General features: G+C 38.2%; 1 protein-coding gene across 1 annotated transcript in view; it reads left to right on the top strand.

Moving 5' to 3' along the window:
* The window catches only part of LOC146481094 (uncharacterized), a 45,903-nt gene extending 20,176 nt beyond the window's left edge, over positions 1 to 25,727 (top strand). Inside the window, exons 9-28 of the mRNA XM_085108796.1 lie at positions 645 to 778; positions 2,129 to 2,338; positions 3,260 to 3,407; positions 4,495 to 4,530; positions 6,178 to 6,372; positions 7,271 to 7,422; positions 8,841 to 8,982; positions 10,258 to 10,296; positions 11,416 to 11,575; positions 12,765 to 12,961; positions 14,029 to 14,097; positions 14,541 to 14,672; positions 15,465 to 15,743; positions 16,937 to 17,275; positions 18,145 to 18,432; positions 19,363 to 19,527; positions 20,787 to 20,924; positions 22,050 to 22,159; positions 24,078 to 24,297; positions 25,472 to 25,727. Coding sequence (XP_084964922.1) covers positions 645 to 778; positions 2,129 to 2,338; positions 3,260 to 3,407; positions 4,495 to 4,530; positions 6,178 to 6,372; positions 7,271 to 7,422; positions 8,841 to 8,982; positions 10,258 to 10,296; positions 11,416 to 11,575; positions 12,765 to 12,961; positions 14,029 to 14,097; positions 14,541 to 14,672; positions 15,465 to 15,743; positions 16,937 to 17,275; positions 18,145 to 18,432; positions 19,363 to 19,527; positions 20,787 to 20,924; positions 22,050 to 22,159; positions 24,078 to 24,297; positions 25,472 to 25,647 — 3,329 coding nt within the window. The 3' untranslated portion in view covers positions 25,648 to 25,727. The remainder of the gene's footprint in view (positions 1 to 644; positions 779 to 2,128; positions 2,339 to 3,259; positions 3,408 to 4,494; positions 4,531 to 6,177; positions 6,373 to 7,270; positions 7,423 to 8,840; positions 8,983 to 10,257; positions 10,297 to 11,415; positions 11,576 to 12,764; positions 12,962 to 14,028; positions 14,098 to 14,540; positions 14,673 to 15,464; positions 15,744 to 16,936; positions 17,276 to 18,144; positions 18,433 to 19,362; positions 19,528 to 20,786; positions 20,925 to 22,049; positions 22,160 to 24,077; positions 24,298 to 25,471) is intronic.
* The last annotated feature ends 529 nt before the right edge of the window (positions 25,728 to 26,256 follow it).

The following is a 26,256-nucleotide window of genomic DNA, read 5'->3' as shown; positions in this document are numbered from 1 at the left end:
AGTGAGCGGCCGTAGTATATGAGCCATTACATCATGCCCTAGAAATAGCCACTATCAAATTGTCTTCTGGTTGTTCTTGCAAAACGACAACAGCAAGATTAAGCAATATTTCTTGATTGTTTGTAATAAAACAATTGTTCCACTCGCTCTTGTTGGATAGGAGATGATTATAGTCTCGTTGGCTAGCTATAATCTAAAATCCAACGCGCTCTCGTGAAATATTCGTTAAGTTCCTCTTCTTCCACTAACGTCTCACCAATCTTGAGCTGTTGGCAGGTTAATCAAGAGAGACCTTATCTACTAATAACTATAACTTGACTGAGCCTGGTAGTCAACTGACTGACATCAATCAATATTCATTGCCTATTACTGATTGATAAGAGGGTTAGTTCCTTAAAAAAACTTTGGTGTTGCCTTGGCAGGGGAGTGGAAACGAATATCTGGTTTTATCAACAGAGTTGATAAAATAATTTGACCACCGTACGGAGATTCGAAAGTTGACGTTTCAAGCATTAGCGTCAGAGCAAAATGCAAGTTGTGTGACCAATGTGTTCATGCTTGTATTTTATTGGTGTCCTAAATTTTTAGGCCTTGTTAGCATGCTAGAAGACTGAAAAACTAATAAAGTTGTGGTTGATTTACAGACGACATTCAGTCCTTGGGATTATGGACCACTCAAGGCAGAGTCAAGTTGTTGTGGTTAAAAACCATAAGAGGCAGTCCATCCCCTCTGAGACTGCGCTACATTGAACCTGGGCAGATGTTATTTTGCATTCCTGTAAGTGAATAACAACACTTAAAGTATGAAAAAACACGGGTTTAAACGGACATGTTGAAAAGAGCGATTATTATACCTCCGTGTTGCTTTCTGTTTGAAGTACTACGGAAAATAAAGTCTCAAGCAGACTTGTATAAGACCGGATGTGGTAAGGCGAGGAGGTCCGAAGAAAAGCTTCCGGCCCGCGAAAATTAAGTGCGTGCACAACTCAACCTTAACCAATATACTTTCACAATTTTACAGATGTGAATAGAAAAAAATAGTACAGTGACAGTGATGACGTTCATGGTAAAGGGCTATGTCACCCCAGGCGTATCCTCGCCTTGATGAGAAGCACTTTGAAACCATTGGCCCAACCTTTTCAAATACCATTGCAGAGTCAAGTTCAGGACGCTGTTTACATCTGTTTGAATAAATCGTGTTCATCTTCGGAAAGTTAGCTGAATTTTTCATTTACAAACGCTCTTTTGTATTTATAGAAGCTGTGTGTTGCGATGTTTTTGAAAGGTTTTGCAAAAGCGGAAAAACAAAAATCCCGCGACGCTTTTTTATGCAAATTAGTCTCAATTGGACTCTACTGCGCATGTGCCCCAGCTGACATAGTCCCTTTAACTGTGATTTTTAACATCGATTTAAGGACGATGCCCCTTTTGATACTGCGCATACCTTCTGCGCATCTCGGGATGGTCCGGTTTCTTGGTGCCCACTAATTCAAAGGTATTTAATTTTTTTGCGGTTTATAAAAACGCTGGAAAAACAGGTCCTTACGAAAATTGTTGGAATCTAAAATATAAACTGGGGCAACCACGTAGTTTTCAAAGATAACTTAGCTTCAATTTGGAAAATAGCTTATCCCATACGTTGTTGTTAGTTACTTAAAAGTAACTAACAATGACTCTAAAATGCTTCAAAAAACATATATAGCAACGTATGGGATAAGCTATTTTCCAAATTGAAGCTAAGTTATCTTTGAAAACTGCATAATTTTGAATTTCAGTAGCCTTTGCTTGATCTGCTTTTCTCGCATAGTCATTAACCGCGCAAAAATAGGCCTGTATTAGGAAGTCTACCGTCCTTTTAAAAGCACTATTGACTTTACTGATTAGATGTTTTATCGGATCAAAGGAGCTTGACATATTTTAGTTTTCTGTTTTGTCTCTCCGGCTCAGTTTTAGCTTTTTCAATTTTATACAACTGCGGTTAAGCACATTGGACGCCAGGTTTTATACTGGAAATAGCTGCAAAAGGCTATAATGGCTACAACAAGCGTCAGCGTCCCAAATTATCAGAAAAGCTAAATCTTCCTAAATCAAGCTTTCTCGTGAGTGATATCCTGTATCTGTTTCCCAGGCTTCTAGCAACGATGTGTCCCCGTTTTTTCGAATTGACATGAGGGAGCTGTACGCAATCTCGCGAATTGTGTTTCTTGGGCAACCTAGGCATGATGGGAAATGCCATCCGAATAGGAAAAGACGGCCTTTAGAGCTACGATATAGCACTGACAATGAAGTTTGGAGCCTTTCTGGGACATACAACCAGTTGAGCGACAAGCCTAACCAGGTATTAAAAACAAACATTTGTATTTATTCACACGGTATTGTTTTGAAATCAACCCCGTTCCCATAGCTTGTAAATTGGGAGGCCTGCCTCCCTCTCTGGGAGCGAGACTGGTTTTCAAATATAATATTATGGTACTATTTAACAATTAGATTATGATCTCGGGAATATTTCTATCACACATAGAAATCGAGAGTGAATATAAATCTACTAGTCGTTCAAAACTAAACAAGTAAATTATCTATTTCCTCATCGCAGACAATTCAAAAACGCGACGAAGCGGCCGCCATTTTTTTGAAAACTGCTACTCACTATCTATAGCGAGTAGCGTAGCTAATCAGAGAACGACATTCGTGATAGAGCACTAGTAGATTTATACTAATTTGACATAGATAAGGGGTGTATAGCCCTCTTAAAGGATTTACATAGGTATAAAAGCATAGTTATATGGAATCTGGTCCCAAGTGTATTACAAGATGCATTGTGGTCTGTTATATGGTTTGGTTTCGTTTAACTGAGCGGGCTAGCACACCAAAAACCCAAACTGTCCAATTTTTCTCTCCACACGATGCTGTGGCTGTGGATTGTTCATTACTGACTATTAGATCCTTATGAATCAAAATTAAGACAAGCAAGCATGTGTTTTTTTAAAATTTTCTTTTTGAAAGTTTGCATACTTGTAAAAAGAATGAAAAATTTAGGCTGTACCAATTAATGATAGGAATATTCAGCATACAGTTGCTCTATAATTTTGAATGGGGAGGGTTAATTTTTAGTGTACGCGGATGTTGATAAAGTGCATATCAAGATAATTGTTTGCAAGACACAAAACTGTCGCCAAACGTTACAAAGAAGTGGGAAGAGAGAAAAACCGGAAGATACGAGAAGGTTGACCGGAATTAATGATTATTCCTTTGCTTTCAGGGAATTAGAATTGAATTTGAAGAAAAACATCAATGTGCGGGTATCCTGGACATTATGCCCACTATCTACGCTAGGCACTTCCACATATACGAATCGCGTCAGGGTCCCACCGACTGTTTAGCTTTGGACATATTTGGTAATCTACCAGGTGCGTATTAATAAGGAAACTATCCTGTTTATTTTCCATTAACACCACCATCATCATCATCATCATCATCATCATCATCATCATCATCATCATCATCATCACCAGGTTATCATTATAGTTATAATGTGGTCATCATTAACATTATTAACATCGCTGATTTAGTATTTAGGGCGCGGGTCACATATAAACCTAATAAATGGCCTCGCATGCTTCGAGTCTACCTGTAACTCAGTTATTAAAACATCTGTGCGGTGGAAGGTCGGTTTGGATTCTTTTTGGGTAATAACAATCATCATGATCATGATCATCATCATCATCATCATCATCATCATCATCATGATCATGATCATCATCATCATCATCATCATCATCATCATCATCATCATCATCATCATCATCATCATCATCATCCATCTTTCCTGCAGAATGTATTTCAAGGATGCCCACTGGGTATGCTGTCCCTACCCAGATGTTTGTTGGGCACTTTGTTGACTAAGTTTACTTCGCACTCTTCACAAGAATATCACTGCTTCGTCTTTTACGCGCGTGAGCGTGATTCGCCAGGCCAGTTTTAAGTACGCGACCTGGCTTCTTTCGCTTTTTTATTGACACCTGCTCTCTTAAGGTTTTTGCCATCAATTCTCAAAACGACATATTTTCATAAAAAGGCTGTGTTTCGTGACGTTAGAGTCTTCCTAATATTATACTGTCATAACATGCCTTGCCGCCCATGTAAGCCATCTGCAATTTTAAGGCATTATCGCGGTACGCTTTCTGACAATACAATAAATGTGCATCAATTCAAACATGTTGTAAACAGCTACAATGTCGTGGTGACAAATCGAGCTGAAATCACTAGCTCACCATAATAAAAGCATAATTGTGACCGCAACCATTGTCTGACAAGTTGAAATAGTCCAAGTAACGTGAACATATATTTTCAAGACATGTTTTTGTTTCCGTCGCTGTAGTGACTTACTTTTTATTATTTTGTTTTATTTTTCTTAGGATCGTTGCCTACATAGCGTCAGCTTTCGTCTGTTTACGAACCTATTTATATACATTTTGCGAATCTTATTATTTGCAGGAAAGCCCGAACCATATCAGGGAAAGAGGAAGCCAGGTACATCTAATAACCACTAATTTCCCTTGATACCCGAAGCTCCTAGCCTCAAACAGGGGTAAAATAGGCAGGACAACTCTATTTTATATACGCAGTTTAAAGTGCTACTATGATCAAATTTTTACCTCTTGAATTTTAAGGTTTATCACATAGAATTCTAGAAAAGATTTAAAACGCCGTTTACCGTTTCTAAATATCTGCATTGGTTCCGGAGATATTCACGTTTGAAAAATGTGTAAAATATGTAAATGAGCGGACTGATGACGTCATATTCTCAACTCAATATAACATCAAGTATATAAATAGAGCTATCTCAGTCAGTTTACAGCAGAGACCATTGAAGCCTGGCAGGCTAATAGTTCTAAAGGCAATACACCTACGGCTATAAAAATTTGGTTCCCGTGGCAACTCACTCTTTTCCAGTCCTCTCTAACCTGATTTCAATATTTAGTGATTTTCAGCTTGAAAAACATTTAACAAGGCCACAAACTCGACGTAACATATTTATACGCTTGCTGGATCATGCACATGAGGCACCATTGGCAAATATCAAAATAGAATGCCAAAGGTATCCAGCGAAGCCTTAAGTATCAGGGAGGACTGGAGCCCAGTATGTTGCCATGGTAACAAAACTGATAAGCTGATATTATGGGGCGCACCTAGAACAATGTCACTGCAAAGAATCAAGCATTTCTGATACAAATTGGCTGAGATATCTCTTTTCATAATATTTGACCAAAATTCGGTTGAGTTTATGACGTCATCACTTGGCTAATTTGCATATTTTAAAAACTTGAATATCTCTGGAACAAAAAGAGATATTTGAAAAAAGTAAACAGCATTCTTCTTCATGTACAGACAACTTGTTTATGTTTTAAAATGGCTCAGATTAGAAAGACGCGAATTTCGTCATAGTAGTTTTCAGCCGGGTACCTTGATAAATAAGCTTAAGAATCCCAGTTATGAGAAGGGAAATTTTTTAAACTCGGAACGGTTTAATTGACTTCTCAAGTTATTGGTATAGCACTGTTTAGGGTTTCCAAACGTTGTTACTAACAACAGTCTCTGGGTTACCCTCGCACGGTGAGTTAACTTACTCCATTTAGTAGTCACTGAAAAAAAAAGTGAGCAACAAAAAATCACAATTTATTAAACCGAATCATTATATATATTAAATAATTAGAAGTTCAATTATTTTACCGCTTATAATTGTGCAATTACACAGGAACTCGCTTGCTACAGTGGACAAAAGAGAAGGCGCGAAGAAAGTGTTTACCCCAGCGCCATTTTTTTGTTTCATTAATAAGGTTCGGAATCTGTGGATCATTAGCAGGCATAACTTTTTGACCAGCTACAAATACTGCAGATGAATACCCACCACAATTGCAATTACAATCACAATTACGATTACAATGACAATTTATATAGCGCCAAAATCCAAAAGTTCTAAGGCGGTTTCCAAAAGTGAGAAAAATTCATAACAAAAACAAGGCGCCAAAATATGTACAAACAATTGTTCAAACATGTGAAAATAAACTAGACATTAAAATTTTCCTTTAAAAGGTAAACCCATGTACTGAGCGCGTTGGTTACTGTTCCTTTTCAGTATCTGGTAAAAATCACAACTGATTCTCTTGCCATGTACAGGTTGTAACGCAGCGCTTGGAATGGAATCCAAGAAAATCAGAGACTCTCAAATAACAGGCTCTACATTCAGTAGGGCTGGCCTCAATACGAGAGCCCGGAATGCACGCCTCAACCATAACGGAGGCTGGTGCGTGAAGGACGTGGAAAATTACGAACGACGAGGGAAGAAATACCACATACCTAACGAGTACTTAGGTAAATAAAACTGGTCATACTACATCAGTGAAATGGTTTGGAAAATTCTGGAGTTCCCAGCAAGATAATTAAAGGAAAATACTGATATACAAATGTCGTTTTTTTTATTTCCAGCTCACTGTAGTACATTTAAAAGGGGTAGCCTTGAAAGATTAATAATTTGTTCTTAATTCTAAATCATTTGTTCTCATTTTGTAGAGAACATCATATCCTCATCCTCCGAACTTCCCAGCAACTTGGTCCTTCGAAATCCTAGCTTACCCTTATTATTAAAAACTGGATCATTGTGTAATGCAATTCGAGCGATTTGATTGGCTTAGCGGCCATGGTGTATGAGCTATTATACCATGCCCGAGAAAAAGAGACCATTAAATTGTCTTCTAATTGTTACTCGCAAAGCGGAAATCCGCAAAATCTAGCAATATTTCGTGATTGTTTTTAATAAAACAATTATTCCACTCACGCTTGTTGCTATGAGATGATTATAGCCAACTCGGCGCTACGCGCCTCGTTGGCTATCTATCATCTCATACCCAACGCGCTCTCGTGGAATAATTGTTCAATAGTGCATTATCGTAGAGCCGGATATTTTTGATCCTTCCACAAACAAGAGGAATTGTTTTTACTTGATTACGCGAAAGCGGTTTTAGGTGCCATCTCAACAGGGGAATTCCGAGGTGTTTTCATCAAAATTAAATCAAAATGTTTAGGGGAGGTTAAAGGCCCGTCGACACGTGCGAAGTTTGTGCAATTTTTGTCACGTTTTTACATAGTGCAAGGCCTTCCAAACAGACGTTCTGCTAAAATGAACCCCGAGGCGTCCCTTATTTCCATTTATCTTTCCGTTTTTACCATCGTCTTCTTGACACCCTGTGTGAACGCTGTTTCCTTTCTTTAGAAATCGACTTGTTAACAGAGAGGTTCATTGATGGATTTGCGACTCAAGGGCATTCTGGTCACAGTAAACCTCGTTGGGTTACAGGTTATGTGATACAATACAGTCTGGATGAGTTTTCTTGGGATGTAATCAGTACAGAAGAACGTGAACGAGTAAGTACCAGTTTCTATTTCATTACGACTGCAGCCATTTTTTTCCTGCAAGATGAAATGCAAGCAGTTTATTACTCGTTATACATAGCTTTATCTCAAACCATATAAAGAACAGCCAACACAAGGTTGGAGAACTGTTTCATATTTGGGGTGCCTAGACTTCAATCAATATGTATCAAATTTTTAATTCCCTTCGGTGTAAGTGAGGGTTAAGTAACTATACCATATTGATTTGAATGCTACATGTGAATGCTGCACAGGTTGGACTGGACCATCAGTGCTCTTGTGCGGCTTGTAAACCCTTTACTGGTGGCTGTTATTGTCCGCATTTCTTTCTCTTTCTCTGTTTTATCCTCCTTTGGTTATTGACGGCACCGCCAAGTTCCTGCATAACTTTACCCATCATACAGGATGCAATTTAACTATTATTCCACGAGTGCGTGTTGGATTTGAGATTTATTATATAGCTGGAGTTTCGTTGGACTTAGCGTGCGCTTTGGTTGGTTGTTTTTTGATCACATGCATGGTGGAAGCCAAAATCAAATGGTGTCCACGCGGGCTGCAATACAAAACTCATATTTTCCCGAGGTGGAAAAGAGTAGCTTGAGTAGGTTGCACGTGATTACGCGGTGACAGAAGGTGGTGTAATGTTTTTGCCCACCTGCAAAAAGAGACAGCGGGAATATCCCAGTTTGTTATTTATCCGGATTCTTGTTTGCAAAATGGAGCCGCCGAAGAAGCGTTACCGAATCCTTAACAATAACTTTTACCGTAAGTAGCCTTGGCATAATAATACTTTCGGAAAGAAATAAATTAATTCAAGGGCGTTTTCCGGGGAAAGTTGGTGTTGAAAAATGTTTTATATTAACTTCAGATTTGTATGTTCGCTGTTCCATTCATTTAAAGCCTTTGATGTGTTTTTCTAAATAATTGTCTTCGCAATTTTTTTTGTTTCTATATAACAAAACCTTTAATGACTGCTTCCTCGGGAAACAGTTAGGTTTGTTTTCCCTCGAATCTCGATGTTTCCCTCGGCTAAAACTAACTGTTTTCCTCGGGACTAGTCGTTAAGTTAAAAGTCGTTAAAAGATACCCAACCAACCCAACAAGAGCGAGTGGAATAAATGTCTGATCAAAAACAACTAAGAAATATTTTGGTTCCTGGTTGGTTTCATTTTTTTAAGAGAGACCAGAAGTCAATTAATGGCTGATATCTTATAGCCACTAAACCAATCAAAACTCCGGAATTAGATTATCTAATTATCCAGGTTTTGATAAATTATGATAGTAACGTTATCTGCACTTAGTACTTTAACGTTTAAACGTGTTTTAAATATCGGATAAATTTGCAGCATGCTTTCAGAAGAAAGTTCTAAGAAGTTAATAACAACTCAAACTGCAACTTTGTGTCCTTTCAGTACTTTGTGGCGAACAATAATAACAGAGATACCGTCCGTCACTACCTCAACCCTCGAATCCGTGCTCGTTACGTAAGATTCATTCCTGTCACATGGTATAGATGGATCTGTATGAGAGTGGAAATTTACGGATGTGATGCCGGTAAGTCCATGAGAAACTGGAAATAAATTTAAATTGTCTTTGTTTTACGCTGGTTATATTTAAGAATTGAGTTTTGCCGATCCTATGTTTTAGACCGTTACAATATTAAAGGCAAGTTTAATGTGCGTTTCTTTGAAGCAAGTATAATTTGATTTAAATTGACTTTCAAATGTTGAAGGGGATAGATCGCGTATTTTTAGCATTTATTTAGAATCCTACAAGTTATAATCAAAGAAACCTGAATATAACAGACCATGTTATAAATTTAAACCAGCTTTTTACTCGTTATAACTGTAACCCAAGACCAGCTTTTTATTTGCTTGATCAAATCTTCATGTTCTTGTATAAAATAAAATAAAAAAATCCCTATTTGCGGGTTTGAGATGTATAAAAAAGTGAAAATTTACTTCTGATTGAAATGCAATACCAAGCAGCACCGGAGACTGGGGGATAGTAGGGCTATGACGTCAACAAAGGAACGTTAATTTCGCTGTTTCTCTATTTCTCAGTTATTTGTTTTTTATGTGCGAAGGAAAAAGACTGTGTTCACGAAATTGTGACTATGAATGTTGAATGGTATTGTATCCCAATCGGAAGTTAAATGTTTCGAACGACTCAGACGTGGTCGCAAAGAAAAGCACACATACTATACGAGGCACGAGATTAATTAGTGTTGTGCACTGCCATTTTCCTTGAGATAGCGTAACAACCAACGTTAACTGCTTTTCAGATTCGCATTGCTAGCGTTTTTCTGTCATTTGCTTCGAATAAGGAAAAACTGTGCAAAAGGCTTGAGGACGGCTGACATGTTTAAATTCATGTCGTAAAACTGACATGTTAACTATTTTTTTGTTTTATTTTTTCGTAAAAGAATTTCAATCGAAACTGCTAAGTAAGCCAGTTGGAAAGTTTTCAAAAAGCTACAACTTTTCAAGGCGCTTTTGTTTGGAAATGCTGTCGAGAATATTAACTTCCATTCCATGAATACTTACTATTTGAGGAACTTTATTTTAAGCCCTATTTTTACACTGCTGAACAGTCAAAGAACGTCAAGTACCATTTTTAAAATGGAACATCACAGTTTCGCGTGTTTAAGAGCGGTCCGTAAATCAGGACCGTTGGATCGCGCGTCATTAAAAAGTCAGTTTCAAGGATTTAGGATTCCAGACCGCTTACAAGATTTAAAACAAAACATGTTATTTGATGTTATGTTATTATGAATCCGAATTAACATTCTGATTAATTGAGGTCACATTATTTACTTTCCAAATGCAGGGGAATCATCACAAGTTCAACTTGAAAAGAAACTTCTCGGTAGGAAAAGACTTGATTGTAATGAGTTACTTTATCATGTGGATTTTTTGCTTGCTCTTAGATTAAGCGCTATCTAGACTGAACATGGAAAGAGGCAGTTTAAGTGCAATGGTCAAACTCTCAGCTCCGCTCTATGACCAGTATACCTTACGTATGCGCACAGCTATTTCACTTGGACAGCCATGGATAGCTGTTTCGGCCTTTTAGGTCTTATAAGCATGGCCAGACAACTCTACTAACTAAAGTCGTCTTACGGGCGGCTTTTACCTGACCATATCAGAGAGCTATGTAATGTGACCGTTGCGTTAAGATGGTTTCTTTTGACACGCTTTTGTCGTCATGTGTGTATCCCTGTTACTTCAGGGGCCAGTCAGTGTTCGAAAGCGGATTAATGGTAACCCACGATTAAAAGTTAACCGAGGTTGCCATGTCGCTCACTAAAAATTTTTTTGAAAGCTAATTTTAAGTTAATTGTAACGAAACGTCTAAGTCGAAACTACGGACAAAAATGACAAGGATCTTTTCTGATTAGTAATTTTAAAAGCTTAATTTCAAGTTTAAGTTAATCCATGATTAGCTTAATCGGGCTTTGAATAACTGGGCCCAGGTGATCTACATCTTCACATGCATTACCAGCACTGCTGTACAGTCCCAGCCAACAGCTTCCACCTGGATAGTGTGGGGCTGGCGCTTAAAGCGGGCTTACCGTTCGTAGAGGTGTGTGACGCTTTTACCGTGCTGATAACGCCTAAGACCGAAGGAGCTGTCGAAGGCTTCCACTGGCCAGATTATATTGACGTGCGCATGCGTGAAGTACTGGTATACCGCTGAGCAGTGAAGCGAGACCACTGCATACATGAGATTTATTTAAACCGAACGTGTACAAACCAACGTAACTTTAGCCCTTAGCCATAAAGCTATATCTACCCAGTCTTAATGATTCCATGCGCAACTTAAATCAAGAGTACAATACACGCTTCAGGCCTCACATAATTTTTGTCCATTCTTTATTCTTATTTTTTCTGAAATTGCTTAATTATAAACAGTTGTATTCTAACTCTCCTATGTAATCCGGTGAAAAAGTGAAGCTCAGCTTTGTGTTTTCATTTTTCACCACAGAAATAGACAAAGAACGCGTTGAGGTTATCAGAACATGGCCTGGATTATTAAAGCAACCAAAAGGCCGCCCACACTATAATGTTTACTACAACATGAGACTGGTCAATTGCGGAAAGCCTACAGTTACCGACGATCCCTTTGGAAACTACCATTATTTGCAGTAAGAACACGTTCAATGACCGAATCCTTATTGGATCAAACTGGGACTTGTTAGATTTAGATATTTGTCTTGAAATATTTTGGTATGACGTGTCTCTGTTCATGGGACGTGATGTCTGCATGTGTTAGTGAGTGAAATTCTTAGTATTCGTGTTCCTTTCAGTAGCATCTGTAGGTTAAATCCTATACCATAAGCTGCCAATTGTGGATGTAATACCGTAAACTGTCGCTCATAAGCACTGGGCTTATACAACTTTCGTAAGGGGTTTTAGATAGGCTTATAAACGGAGGAGCTTATATCGGGGGGGGGGGGGGGGGGGGTTGGAATGTTTATAGCCGGAATAAAAAGAATCGTTTTGAAACGAGCTATATCAGTGTTGATCGAAATGCGTTTTTAATTTATAGGTTTTTTAATTAAGCTTTAAGACGTCAATATTTGGAACAAAATTAAAACTAATAACACAAACAAAACTAGAGGGGGACTTATATCCGGGGTGGGGGGCTTATAATAAGATGTATTTTGGGGTTTACAGGTAGACGGGCTTATAACCGGGTGGTGGGAGGCTTAAAAGCGGCAGTTAAGTAACGGTATAGACGTTACGTCTGACTAGTCCAATTCAAGGCACTGAATCTTAAGGCATTTTCCTGTCGGTGTTACAGTTGAACACCGATTTCTTAATGTTTCTTTTACGTTTTCATAATATTAAAGGGGTTGCATGGGTCTCGTTATCCCGTTCTGCACAATACCCTTTGGACCACTCATTTTGTTTCTTGTTCTTTGTGTTTATTTTGATGTGCCCAATAAAGCTGATAAAAAAATAATTAATTAAAATAAAATATCGTTTGTTATAACGATAACTTCGATATATAGATTCGTTAAATCGAGTTTCCACTGTATTTGTTCTTATTTAACTTCTTCCGTCCTGTTTAAAAAATATATATATATATATAATGCCCCCAAATCGTGTACATCATGTTTGAACAGTCATTTATAAGGCACTCAAACTCAAGACACTTTCTTGGCGTATATTATTTGCTTTTGCTCTTCCCTTGTTTTGTTTTTGAAAGGGTAAGTACACCTCAACCAAAGATTACGCCCATTTCAAACACGCAAAACTCTGCTACAGCGCTTTACCTATCGGTTTATGTTTTTTTGGTTTCAAAACATCCCGTTTCTTTGCATCTCTTAGACATCTGGTGGATTTTAACAAAATTGCCTGGACTCAACGATCCTACAGCCAGGAGTTCAATGCGTCTGGGCACTGGGAACTTGTTCTGCACGAGTTGCGAATCTTGAAAACAAAATCTGCAAAAGAATTTACCTGCAGAGGAATCTTACCAGATGGCACGGAGTTATATCGACATCACGTGATTACTGCTAAAATTGGTATATTTAAATATGACGATAAATTAGTACAGAACATTTTCTTTCAAGATCGTCAACTCCTTCTATTTGAAGTTCGAAAACTTACCAAGACTAGAAATCACAGCTGAGGGTGTTTATGTTGCTTACGTTACAAACCAACACGTTTCAGAATTGAGAAGGAGCTCACCATATTGTTTTTTAAAGTGGGAGCGTAGCTTGTCAATTACTGAAGGAAAACTCCTGCTTGAGATAAATCTTGTAATAAAAGACCTAGCCTGCGAACAGACGCCTTCACTAGGTAAAACAAAAGCCGGAAAAACGTCTGCTCGCGCAGGCTTATTATTATTATTATTATTATTATTATTATTATTATTATTGTTATTATTAATATTATTATTATTATTATTATTTTTATTATTATTATTATTAATATTATTATTATTATTATTATTATTAATATTATTATTATTATTATTATTATTATTATTATCATTATTTCAGCATTATTCCGCTTCATCGTCGGACTAATTAATAATGGAAATAAGACTGAGTGGGGTCCAATTGTGTCTGGAATCATACGAGTGATTGACAAAATCTGACGACCACGCAACGGGAGTCTGATTTTTAATCACGAGTATGATTACAGACAGAATTGGGTGAGTGAGACGAGGTCCTGTTACCAAATAATAATTCTAACAAAATTTGAGAAAAATGGCCAACAGTTTAACTTTTTGATGGATTAATAGTTGAGTTTTAACTTAAAAGTTAAAAAACTTAAAAGTTTTCGAGATCGATTTAATTACAGCGCGCGCAAATGACGCGTACTGTCCAATTACACCAGGCATGATGCGTACTCTGCCCTACTAATGTTCAAATCATGGCTGCTGATAGCCAATCAGATTCGAGAATTTTGTTTAGTTATGATTAAAAAAATAATTGGAACTTAAAGGATTAAGTTGAAACCACGGGCTTTCAAAATAAGGTAATAACGGTGTATTGCCGTATTGTATTGTAATGTTTGTAGCCAGAATGCTATTATGAGATACGTTCTTCTTATCAATATGCTACATTGTTGTACTTGTTATCAGGAATAGACACTCCAGAATGGCAATCTTCTATGTCATATTATGCTGAGCCGATGTGGCACACTCTCTTTGGTAAGATCATTAATCTAGCACTGTGCCCGAAAGTGTAAAACTTAAAGTAAATGATTTGTTTTAAACAAAAACATACCTTATTCCATAGTAGCAGAAAACCAAACGTTAAACCTTAAATGTGGTCCAGAAAGAAGTCAAAACAGAATCGTTTGCGGAAGGAAGGTCTATGTTTATGTTATTGTATTTCTGGTGACCGCAAATTCTATCTCTATCATGGAACGTTCATCTGATTTCTCTGAACGTTACATCAACTGATAGATTACGGTTCGATTTTTAATGTACTGACTGACTTACTTGACTGACTGATTGACTGATTGACTGACTCTGACTGGCAGACTGCATGGCTGCCTTCCTAACTAAATTTATCAATTAATTCAGTTCCTCTCCCGCCTGTATTGCCCTCTTATTTGATTAATTGATTGATTTGCTTCCCATTCTTATAGAGACCCCTCAAATCATAGTTCAACAACGAGTAGATCAGTCTATTGATGGTGGAATGCCGGTATGGGGAAAGCCTGCAGTAGTTTATGCAAGCGGTTCAGTGGCATCTATAGGAGTTATTGTTACGGGAATTCGTAAGTGTATAAAAGGACATTTCTATTTAGGTTGATTAGGCCTGTTCCAAACGGCGTGCTATTGCCGTGCCGAACTAAATTCATAAATTATTTTAATATATTTTGCCTATGTTTTAGAATTTGGCGCGACTGAATTAAATTCGACGTTTGAAACCACTGTCGTGCTACTGCCGTGTCAAATTGATTTAAGTGCGGCACGGCAGTAGCAGACGTTTGGAACAGGCCTAATCAACCAAATGCCAATCAGGAGCTAGTATTTTTGCCGCTCGTCTAAATGGACGCGAGCAATTCTGCGCTCGGTAAAAAGAATACCAATGCCCTCTGTCTTGATCAATCAGCATTCAGTAATTTTGTACGTTATGTTAGAAGTACAGATAATTGTACAAGCTGGTGTGCAAAAGACTGTTTCAGTCACCATTCAACAAGTAACAAGACTTATTAGGCGAGCAAGTCGTTTGCACCAGCAAGAATAATTCATTCCATAAAATGTGTCCATCCTTGTCCAAATTTGTCAACAAAATCTTGCCTTATACAAGATTATTATGCTTTCACAAGAAGGCTTAGTCACACAACAAATATAAATTGTCAAGGACGAGTCATGAAGGAAAACTTGTTCAAACTTTATTGACACGAACAAGCGAACAAGTAGAAGTTACCGGCCTAGAAACTTACAGTGCAGCCAGCCTTCAAAGAGGTTGGACTCCAAAGTTCAAAGAAATGTACATGTACACTGCCATCCACATTTTATGGACCGCTAAGAATAATCATGCTATATTTTCTCTACAAACACAGCATACTTCACTGTAGCAAATCCGAGGAACTATATTGATGACCGCGGGTGGAGCCTTTCCTATTTGGGGCGTGTACCAAGAGGAAAAAAATTCTTCGAGCAGTTGGCAAGTTGTGGCAGACTGGTTCTGCAAAAAGGATTTGATCACTTTGTTTTGTGGGAAGAGCGATGTTATTCTTCGCATGATCTACCTGGCAACGTTTACAAGATGAACGATCCTAATAAAAAGCCTGAAAAAAATCATCGGGAATGGAACTTTCCGTATTTCATCAAGGGAGCAAGTAAGTCACAATGTTTAATGCTTAACGAAAAGCTATTTTGTCAAAAAAGATGATTCCATCTTCTTGAGCAAGCCATTCATGGCTTACTCAAGAGAAAGAAATAAAGTTTTTAATGGGCATCCATTGAGAGTATACGATCGAGATAAATTTCCGAAACTTCTTTGTTTGTAATTAAAATTAAAATTACCTAGGAGCTTTCATCTTAATGGATACACCGTAGGATTTGATCCACAGACTCAAAATGTAGTTGTGGAAGTGAGAGGGCTAAGTTGATCAGTTTCTTCTATATTGTCTATATTGATTGTTTGCATGATTAGAAATTTGCATTTTGGAAGAACACTTTAATTATATATTATTTAGTTATTTATTGTATCGCCACAGAAGGTAACCAATTAAAAAAAAAATGATATAAAAATCAACGCATGCAAGACAGGTGCAAGGAAAGAGGAAGGGTGTAGCAGGGACAGTAACAGGACAGAGTCAATTGACAACTGCCCTCTACTTTTGTTTGGACAGAAACAGAGACTGAGATAGACAGACAGACAGACAGACCGACAGACAGAGAGGTTTCATTTGAAACATTTGACGAGAGCTCCTTGAAGGAATGTGCTTGGCTTCCTACCTGTTCAATCGCATAGAAGCTGAGTCAAGAATCGAGAGGCACTATACTAGGCTAGACTAAGACAATTTTTGTGAGGTCATCAATGTTTGGAAATATCACAACAGAAATGTTTCATCTAGACAAAAATATTCACAAAACTCAGTCGTAAGTGATGAACACGTATTTCATACCTAAGTCATTGCCCAAAATCTGGCTAGCCCCCTAATTTTTCTTTGCCGACATTATCCTTTCTGATGAGGGTAAAATAATTGTCAAGGCATCCTTTGAGAGGTCTTTAAGTACATAAAATGGTGGCGAGGTTTTTATTTCAGGTGTTGTTAATTCTGAATTCTTTATGCATTAAAGTACGTGCCAAACCTTATATATACACCAGCGGCACAAATAGTATATAAAGACTTTGAAAGACTGGTGATCCGGGCGCGTTTTTGTAAAACACCCACGTTATGACCACCAAGTGCAATGATATCCTAGGCCTATATTGCTAAATGTTTTCGCTCAACTTTGTTGGCTGGAAACATTTGATTGAAGGCAAAACTTTACTCTTCTTTTTTGAATCCTTTCATTCATCCAGCGAAATTTCACACCTATGAGATTGCCTGGTACAAGCTAAAACGTCATACTAAAAACAGTTGGACCACGTTGTTTAAATACAAAGTGAACGATCCTGATCGAGAAACATCGCTGTTATTTACTCTGGAGACGGAAGGGGACAATGACCACGTTAATTTTTTTCGAGCTCGAGGGCGATATCGCGCCTACGAAAAGGCCTACTTTGGGGATTATTTCTCGGCATCACACGTGCTAGAGATCGAGAAAATGACTACCGAGGATTTGGGAACTTACAGAGTGACAGTCAAAGATGTGAAAACTGGTGCCTGGAGCGAGAAGATTATAGAGCTGCGACATGAAGGTGGGTGATGGGACAGATTAACGAGTTTTGGCAGACAATTTGAATTGCTGTAAACGTGCAACATCTAGATAGTTTTCGTCATAACCTCTTGACCTGCCTATCAAATCGATGCTATAATCATCTTTGGAGGTATCGTATACTAACTGAAATTCTTGGAAGATGATAAAACTAGAAGAGAGAAATGCAAATGCCCTGACCCTCAGGGAATATTTTTGCCGCACATGTACAACTGACAGATGATCTGATGTATTGCAATCTCTCTTGTCCAGCTTGATGATCATCAACATTACAAACAATTGCCTTTGCCCCCTTCTGTCAGAATTCGTCCACAAGCTCGGTGAATCTAAAGAACAAAACATTTTATTGGAAGCTCTGGAGATAAAGAATGTTTGCATTTGCAAACATACGAAAAAAAAAAAAAACCAAAAACAAACAAACAAACAAACAAAAAAAAAACCATAATCAAAACAAAACAATCTACTTGGAATCCTTGAGTTCTTTGATCACAACGATGATGGGCATAAATGAGAATATCATTTATTTTATCTATTTATTCATTCATTTATTCATTTTTATCGTGGCATACCTGTAAAATAGCTGGTGTAGTTTCTGACTAAACCATATAACTAAGCGCATGTTTCCACGTTAAATAAAGTTCAGTTCAGTTCAGTTCAGTTCAGAATGAATTCCAAAGTTTTAACTTTAAGAGCAAAAATAAATAGAATCCCTGTAATGGGAGAGAGGTCGAATTCTACTACTATTTCTAATTATCGTGTTGATCTCTTTGCCTTGTATTGCACATTTTTTTTTTTACCGGCAAGAAAAGATACTGAATTTGAATATATTTGTATTCCAACAACCCATTTTAGAAGAACCTCGCATTTCACTTCCTGAATCGTTCGGTGCATGCGTAAAAGCACCCGCAGAAGTAAATGTAACCTTGCACGACGACAACATTCGGGACCCAAACGCTTGGAGCGTCAACTGGTATATTGTGAATGACTGGAGCTGGAAACCACGAACGCTGATTACCCAAAACTCTGCCATCCTGAGACTGCCACAGCCCACCCTGCAACAGACAGGAGAGCGATATGAAGTGGATGTCAGAAATCCATTCGGTTTGGCCAGAGGCACGTCCCGGATTATAGTCACTGAAGGTAATATGATTTTACTTTAGATAGCACCCCATAATTTTCCGCGTTATTTTTGTGCGTGCTTTTCAAGCATGAAACGAACTTGGCAAAGAATCAACCACCCAGACGTAGTATTAAAGGAGTGCTTGTTTCAGTCCAAAACAAAGAAAATACACTACTGTTGGATGTGTCAACTTATCATACAAATGACTTGCCATTATTCTCTTGGAGAAGGACTGAAAGATTCACAATTAAATTAATAATATCGAGAAGACACGAACATATAAGTAGCACACTGAGCTACGAGGTCAGCTGAGAGCTGGTCGTGGTAATGAAGGTTAGAGCTCAGTTTCAGGTTAGAGCGCTGGTGATCTACTCCAGAGGTCGTGGGTTCAAATCCCGCCAACTTCGAAGATTTTTCTTTGACCCCGTCAAACCAAATTTCCTTCACATCCGTCAACGCCAATTGAAATAGCTGTATTCTTACGTTAACTCTCCCCGCGCCAGCTGAAGGTACTCAACCGCAGTTAGGACAGGGGTGTCGTGAATAGATTTTCAAATTGACCCCTTCGTTTATGACAAAACGTTTCTCACAATTTCCCTACACAGTCTACGATTTGAATAGACTGTATTGGTTTCGACATTGAACTTAAACCAGCTTGCACACGCGGAGAGAATCTTTTCACATACAAATACTTTTTTCCAAAATATAAATCCCCACAAGATCCTCCATTGCAAGCTAGATCCAGTACAATATACCAAAAAAAATAAGAATATGGTCTATTGTGACTAGTGGGAAGAAAGTATTTCCTGGAACGCTTACTAAAGGACATGCACCTATGTTCCCCTTCTACACCGTTCCTTATTTATGAATTTAGATCCAATATCACTCATGGTTCCAATACCGTTCCGTGTAAATACCCATACATTGACGTCTTGTAAAAACCGTTTCAGATGTACCAGTGATCACGTGGGTGACCCAGTCCCCTCATTTGGCTACCAAGGACGTCAGCGACTTGTTAGAAGTGAAAATTAAGAATGAAAAAACACTGATTAGAGTTGACTGGTATCACAATGGGACACAGATTGAAAGAAATACTGAGGGATTTGCATTTCCTGGTAGAGTACTATATTGAGGTTATTGTACTGTATTATTAATCAAGGTCCAATTAATCAAAATGAACAGTTCGATTCATCAGTTGTTTAATACAACACACTGGATTTGTTTGGTTACCATGCTGGACTTAGACATCGCTGAAAGTCTTTTTCTCTGGAAAAAAATAAGGATTTATTGAACCGGAATCACGAAACACCATAACTCACAAACCGACCAGGGGCCAGTCTCTCGAAAGTTCCTTTACTTTCCAGGCTCGGTATGTACATTTGTATTCAAATCCGCTTTTTATCGATAAATGGTAATTTTCAGTGAACACCTGCTCAAGGTGTTACATGAAATTGTAAATAATTTGAAACTAAAACTAAGCTTTCAAACCCAATAAAGATTGATTCACCGCTGACTACCTTTCCAGGGAGCTTAAAATAATTTTTAGGCTCGATTGCTTATCGGGACATTTGAGAAATTGTAGAGCATTACGCCAGCAATCGAAGGTTGGTGGATTCGAATCCCATTCAAGCCTGGATGTTTGCGGCTTTCTTTTTCCCAGCTGCAAAGGTTGCGTTCCGACGAATGACTCCCATGGTTTTACATGTACTAATAATCCATCCACAGTTCACACATATTCTCTTTCACGTAGAATGTGTTCAGTCGAGGACCCGGTTGCTCGAAAACCCACTGACGCTAATCCAGGCTTAAAAGTTAAACGAGGGTCACGCTTCACTCGTTGGAAATGTTTCTAAAGCTAACTCTAAGCTAAACTGAATTTATTGATTAGTAATTAAACTGGAATCGAAGTTCACCCTAACCTTGGGCTAGGTTAATCGTTCTTCGAACAAGTGAGCCCTGGTACTCACTTCTTTTTAGGCACTGCACTACGAGTTCACATCATAAAACAAGTTCAAAATTTCTCACACTATCATTGTCCTGTTTGTCTATATGTCAAAGCCAGAACTGTGTGAATGCATCGAAACGTTTTCGCCAGTAAAAGCATGGCTCAAAATAACGCAAAAATAGTGTATCGATCGTATATTATGCATCTGCAAAGTTTTGAATAAGAAGTGCCATTAATTTAAGATCAGAGTGAATTTCTCATTTCATAGGGTTATAATTACTGACATATCAATCTTTTTCATTTGCTTCAGTTATCAGCAAAACCATCCAAAATAACTGACTAATAGGACTCGTTAGGGTGTCGGCAATTATTGTTGTAGTTTAAAGCTCAAAGTCAAAGTAGCTACATTTCTTTTACTGGTTTTTCAAGGCGAGAAATATGGAGCCTCGTCATTTCGAAAGAAGCTAAAGTTGGCGCGAATCTCGTTTGACACAGCTGGAGCGTACCGCATTGTAGCAGTAGGAAAGTACTGTCAGTTTGAAGAAATAGTGGAAGTTAAAGTTGTGAGTAAGTATCATCTTCATGACAGTTTAAAAATGTTATGGAATTCGAAGTTAACTAGGATGGTGCCTCCTCATCTAGAGATATTTTTGCGCAGTTTAGGGGGAGGGTGAAGAAGATTTGAATCCAAAAGAAAACTGAAGGTAACTACGCATATTTCAGAGATATTTGAGCATTATTAATTATAAAATCTTAAAATGGAAACAATGCATGGGACAAAATTGAAGCCATGAAAAAACCCTAGTTACCACCAATTTTCTGTTCATATTCTCATACCCCTTGATGAACCGTGCTTTTCCCGCATAGTAATAAGCCGCGCAAAAATACCTTCGTATTAATAGACACCGTCATTAAAAAAACCCAAGTTTTTCGGACCATTCCCGAGATGAGCAGAACGTAGGCACCGTCCTTAAGATCGCAAGTAACTTCCACTTTCATACAAACCGAGTTTTTGCTCTTTCCTTTACCTATAGTCGTGGTGGTAGAGCTCAAAAACCTCATTAAATTTCTTGCCGGGTTTATTAAGGCGGTAAAGGTCTAGGGGGAGGGGAGGGGGTCTTCATCGCATATCGCTAGAAATCCTCCTTTTACATTTCACGAATAATAAAGTGGGTATTTCACCTTTCTAAGAAAAGACATTGTTTGATACAAAATTACGCCGCTTCGTTGAATTTTCAGAATTACATTCTTCCTTGTTTGACGTCCTCATTACCAACGATCCCCTCGGCCATCTGCTTGGTGTGTTGATAAGAGACGGAGAAATATCACAGTTCCAAATCACGGTTATTAACCAAATCCCAATTAACAAGAAGTAATCGGCATTCACACCCACCAATCATGACAATATCTTCATCCCGCGGATTGGTCATAGTTCAAAGGTTTGACCCAAATCTGTACTGGGAGTTAGAAATACTTCATGCTATAGACAACAAAGCCAATGCGTACACTCGCAAAGTTGTATTTTGTCCTATTCCCCTCTAAGGAAGAGTCTTTTCATAGATAGGTACAAAGCGCAAGAGATTTTGTTTCTGACCAAAACCAAAATGTTAGCACCAGTACTGGACAAGAAGGACAATTATAATCTAAGCACCAGTTGTAATTTTTCGTCTATTTTCTTTTGTTTTCGTTCAGTTTCTCCAAGGTTGGTGGTAGAGCCACACGCCGTCTACATGAGAGCATACGAAGGTTTTGATGAAATCAACATAAATGTAACGGTCAAAGGTGGTACTCCAAAGCCAGAGGTCAGTGATGAACTTTATCAGTTAAGCGTTTGTGTATTTTGTGAACCCTAGTCCCCAGTCCTAAGCCGCGCGCAATGAGATGTGGCGTCACCCGTTGAGATGATCTGGAATCGCATTTGGGCCCAAGCCTCGGACAAGAAGCAGGGTTTTCTCGATAAGCGCGTTTAGGCCTGAAAACGAGCCGTGGCAATCTTTAACTACAGAATAAGAACTGTTGCTAGGGAACTTTAGGGACGGTATTTTGTGATGCTCGGTTTTGAAGTGTTTTGTAGTGTGTTATTTATAATATCTATAATACCCGGAGAAAGAATGATTTCCGTCTTCCACGAGTACGAACTAACTACGGAAAGAAGACACTCCTTTACCAGGGTATTAAGGAATGGAACCTTTTAGAACAGTCTTTCAAAGACATAAAATCGTTTTTAATTTTTAAGCAACGTATCAAAGAGCGCGTTTTTAGCTAGTTTTTAATTATTATTTCTTATTTTTATTTCTTACCGCCGACTTTGTATTTTCTACTTTTAAATAATTGTAATTTTTAAAATAATTGTAAGTGTTAAATCATTTCTCAATCTACAGGGCCCCACTGAATATCACTTTCGTGATGTGGGCTCCCTGTATAAAGATTGTTATTATTATTATTATTATATTATTATATTATTTGTGAAATGTATGATGGTGAAGAAGATGAATTTTAAAACTCTTCATTACACGCATAGAACTAGTGCCAGTTCGCAAACGCGCGGCAGAAAGAAAAATCTCTTAAGCTGGGAGAAAAGGGGTGGAGTTTCCATTTTTCTCTTCTTGCCTTCATTATAACCGTAAGAATTTACTGTTTTTTGTAAGTAATAGAACGGCTACTAAAGCAAATGGATAAATATACGTGTTATGACGTCATAACCTCTATTACAATTCAAATTTCGAAAAAGCAACATGTCACGTTTTGCACCTCAGCGATCTTTGACCATCGGCACTGATTTCAATTTTCACACGTGTATGTCGTTTTGAGTTTACGCCTTTTTCTGTTCTGATCATGTGACTGGCCAAATATCATGGGTTGTGAGAATGATGTATTATTCAAAGTGACACTGGTATATTCGGAAAAAGGAAATCCGAGTGCTCCTATCAGGAGTCGAACCTGTAGATCTTCCGATTAAGAGTTCGGACATATGCTCTACCACTAAGCTATAGGAGACTCGTGGGAGCTAAGGGCATTGAACTAGGTTGACTTCATGGGAAAAACATCCTGCATACTGCTGGGTTTTCAATGTCAATGATTGGCATACATGCAATGGAGTAAATGTGATGGTATATTTTAAGCCTGTTTTTGAAAGTAATAGAACTGCTATAATTGAAGAAAATGAATAAATCTACGTGCTTATGACGTCAAAAATAGGAAAATCTTAAAAAACACTTAAACATTTTAATCAAGGGTTAAAACTATTTTTAAAACACTGGATCACTGGATAATACAATTCCTGAGTTTAGATTGGTGTAGCAGCCACGGCATATCTGTCATTGTTTGAAACACGAAAGGCATTTCACAACACTCAAGAAATATAGGTAAAATTATGTGTAATGAGCTGATAAGGGCGGCAAGTCTGGTAACGTGTGTAGACATCAGTCAAAGTAAATTTGTGAAATTCGCGTGATCCGGTGGCTATACAAATGCTAGAAACATTTTTGCAGCGCAATAGACCTTATTCGCTTCGTTGTTTTGGTGCCCAATTACAGATCATGTGCGGGTACTATAGGGGAAAGTCTCTTTTAAAATGTCATATTCACGCTGGCATGCATTCTTTACTTCCAAAAAGAGATATGATCGATTCTCCTGAAAACATCACCTGGTTTGTCGTGGGCAGTTATGATAAGGAGCAAATAAGGTCTATTGTAATTGAAACTCTCTGGATTCCTTCAGCTTGAAAACATGGAATGGCGAAAAGGAAAGGAGCTGCTAAGCCCCTCTCGTTATGGGCGTGTTTTACTGCACACGACGCTGAGTAAAGACGAGGACTGGTTGACTGTTTTGATCATAAAAAATCTAAAGGCTTCAGACACCGGAGACTATACCTTTACTGTCACAACGGGACCAGCAAGTACTGCAGTCACAAGGAGCCTAGTGGTATTACCAAAACACGGTGAGTTTGAACAGTAGTTGTGATAATAACCCCCCACCTTCGAATAACCGACCACCATGAAAGTGCAAAAACTTAATAAGCGTCCACCCTCACCCACTCCCAACAAAAATAATCATCTCTAATAGCCCAGCGTGAAGTAAGAGGGGCGTCAGCGTCAGCTGTGTTCCAAAATAGCCCCCGGTAGTCAATGAACTTTTATACTGTTTATGGCTTGTTCGTGTTAGCTTTTACACTTTATTTTGTCTTGTCGAAGTGAAATGAACTTGTTATTCTTTAAAAATGTCCTCACTCGCTGAAAATATTAGGAAAATAATAAGCACCCACCCTCGAATAAGCGTCCACAATAAGCGCCGATTTTTTCCACCGATTAATAGGGACACCCTTGGCGATTTTTTTTTACCGATCGCGGCGATGTGGCACTTTAACTTTGTTCCCGGGCTCCATTGAGGGGCGTTTTGAAAAGTCATGTGTCAAAATCGCCCTACCTGATTGGTTCACTTTACTGACGATTCGCAGCGACGAGCGTAGAAAATCGCGGGAACGGGCACACTTGGCGAATGCCGACGAATTATAGCGCCAATATCTGACAAATCGCCAAGTGTGTCGCCGGCTTTAGTAATCCACAGCTCTTCCACCTAAGCTACAGTGCCACGATGGGAGCACTTCCTGAGTGAATCCCATCTGATCCTACATGTTTGCGGGAGTTTCGTACAACAAAAATATAAATAAGGATAGAAGCAATTTGATACTAGTCTAGAACTATCCAAGCCTCCGATTGCAGAATTTTTCCTATGGTTTTTTGTTGCGGGTGATCGTGAATCGCAAATGTGTTTTTTACGAGTGATTTGTGAATGTATATTTCAACTGCAAGTGGTTTTATAATTACGCTCGAGCTACAAGGATGCCTACAGAGGCCAAGCCCCTGTGGGGGAATAAAGGAAATGAGTATTTTTCTTTGAAACTTCGCAGATCACAGCATGAGTAGACTACAGCCTTGCAAGTAGTGCGAGCAGCACATCTCAGTCCCAGACCCTTCCTTCACCACCCCCCACAGTGCCCCCACCCCTATCGTACAAATAACCAATTACTGCTTTTGCTTTCAAAAGGGTATGTATTCCCATGTTACCATCGCCAAAGCTTCAATATAACTTTTTTCATTTCCTTTGTCTTACAGAATACTTTACTACAAAATCTCAGCCGGAAGGTGAACGTAATGAGACCACTGATTCTCCGGTGGCGCAAAAATCAACCCCTTCGATGTCACGAGGCAGTATTTCGTATCAGGCCTGGACTGCTATGTTATTACACATTCAATCTGTTATATTAGCACTATACTACCTCTATTATTAAACTACATTCTGTACTCTACCTGTTTTGCTTTTTCCTTTTTTATGTCCGCAATGATACCATTGCTTATGAGGTCAACTACAGTGTACTGTAGAAGCAATTCTTGGAAGGGAATTGAAGTCACTGTAAACCCTGTAAAAGCCGCTAAAGAAGATTGACATCTTGATGTGATATTTATTATACGGGTTCAGCGGGTCAGTGAAATGAAGTCGATAAAGATCGTTAACAACAAAAGTTGATAAATTGTCGACGGCTTAAAATTTTGGTGAGTTATTTGTTCAAGAACAGACTAATGAAATTATATATGCCAGAAAAGAAATTGACTGACTAAGCAAATGAAATATCAGGATATCAAAAGTCTCTCAAGAATCACATGATATAACCAATTAACTGATGAGAGGTGATTACCACTCACCATACAGTTCTCATATAAATACTCCGTGGTTAGGCGGCAGAGTAGTTAACAAACCTCAACACAACTCATTGTCCTTATTTTGATAGCCTGTTGTCACAATTATCCAATCTCTGTGCTGGAAAAAATTTTGGTATAATAATAATAATAATAATAATAATAATAATAATAATAATAATAATAATTATAATAATAATAAT

This window comes from Pavona decussata, unplaced genomic scaffold (assembly GCF_977016875.1).
Source record: "Pavona decussata unplaced genomic scaffold, jaPavDecu1.1 SCAFFOLD_51, whole genome shotgun sequence".
Lineage (NCBI taxonomy): Eukaryota > Metazoa > Cnidaria > Anthozoa > Scleractinia > Agariciidae > Pavona > Pavona decussata.
The sequence above is the reverse complement of the archived record's forward strand: the minus strand, read 5'-3'. Positions and strand labels throughout refer to the sequence as shown.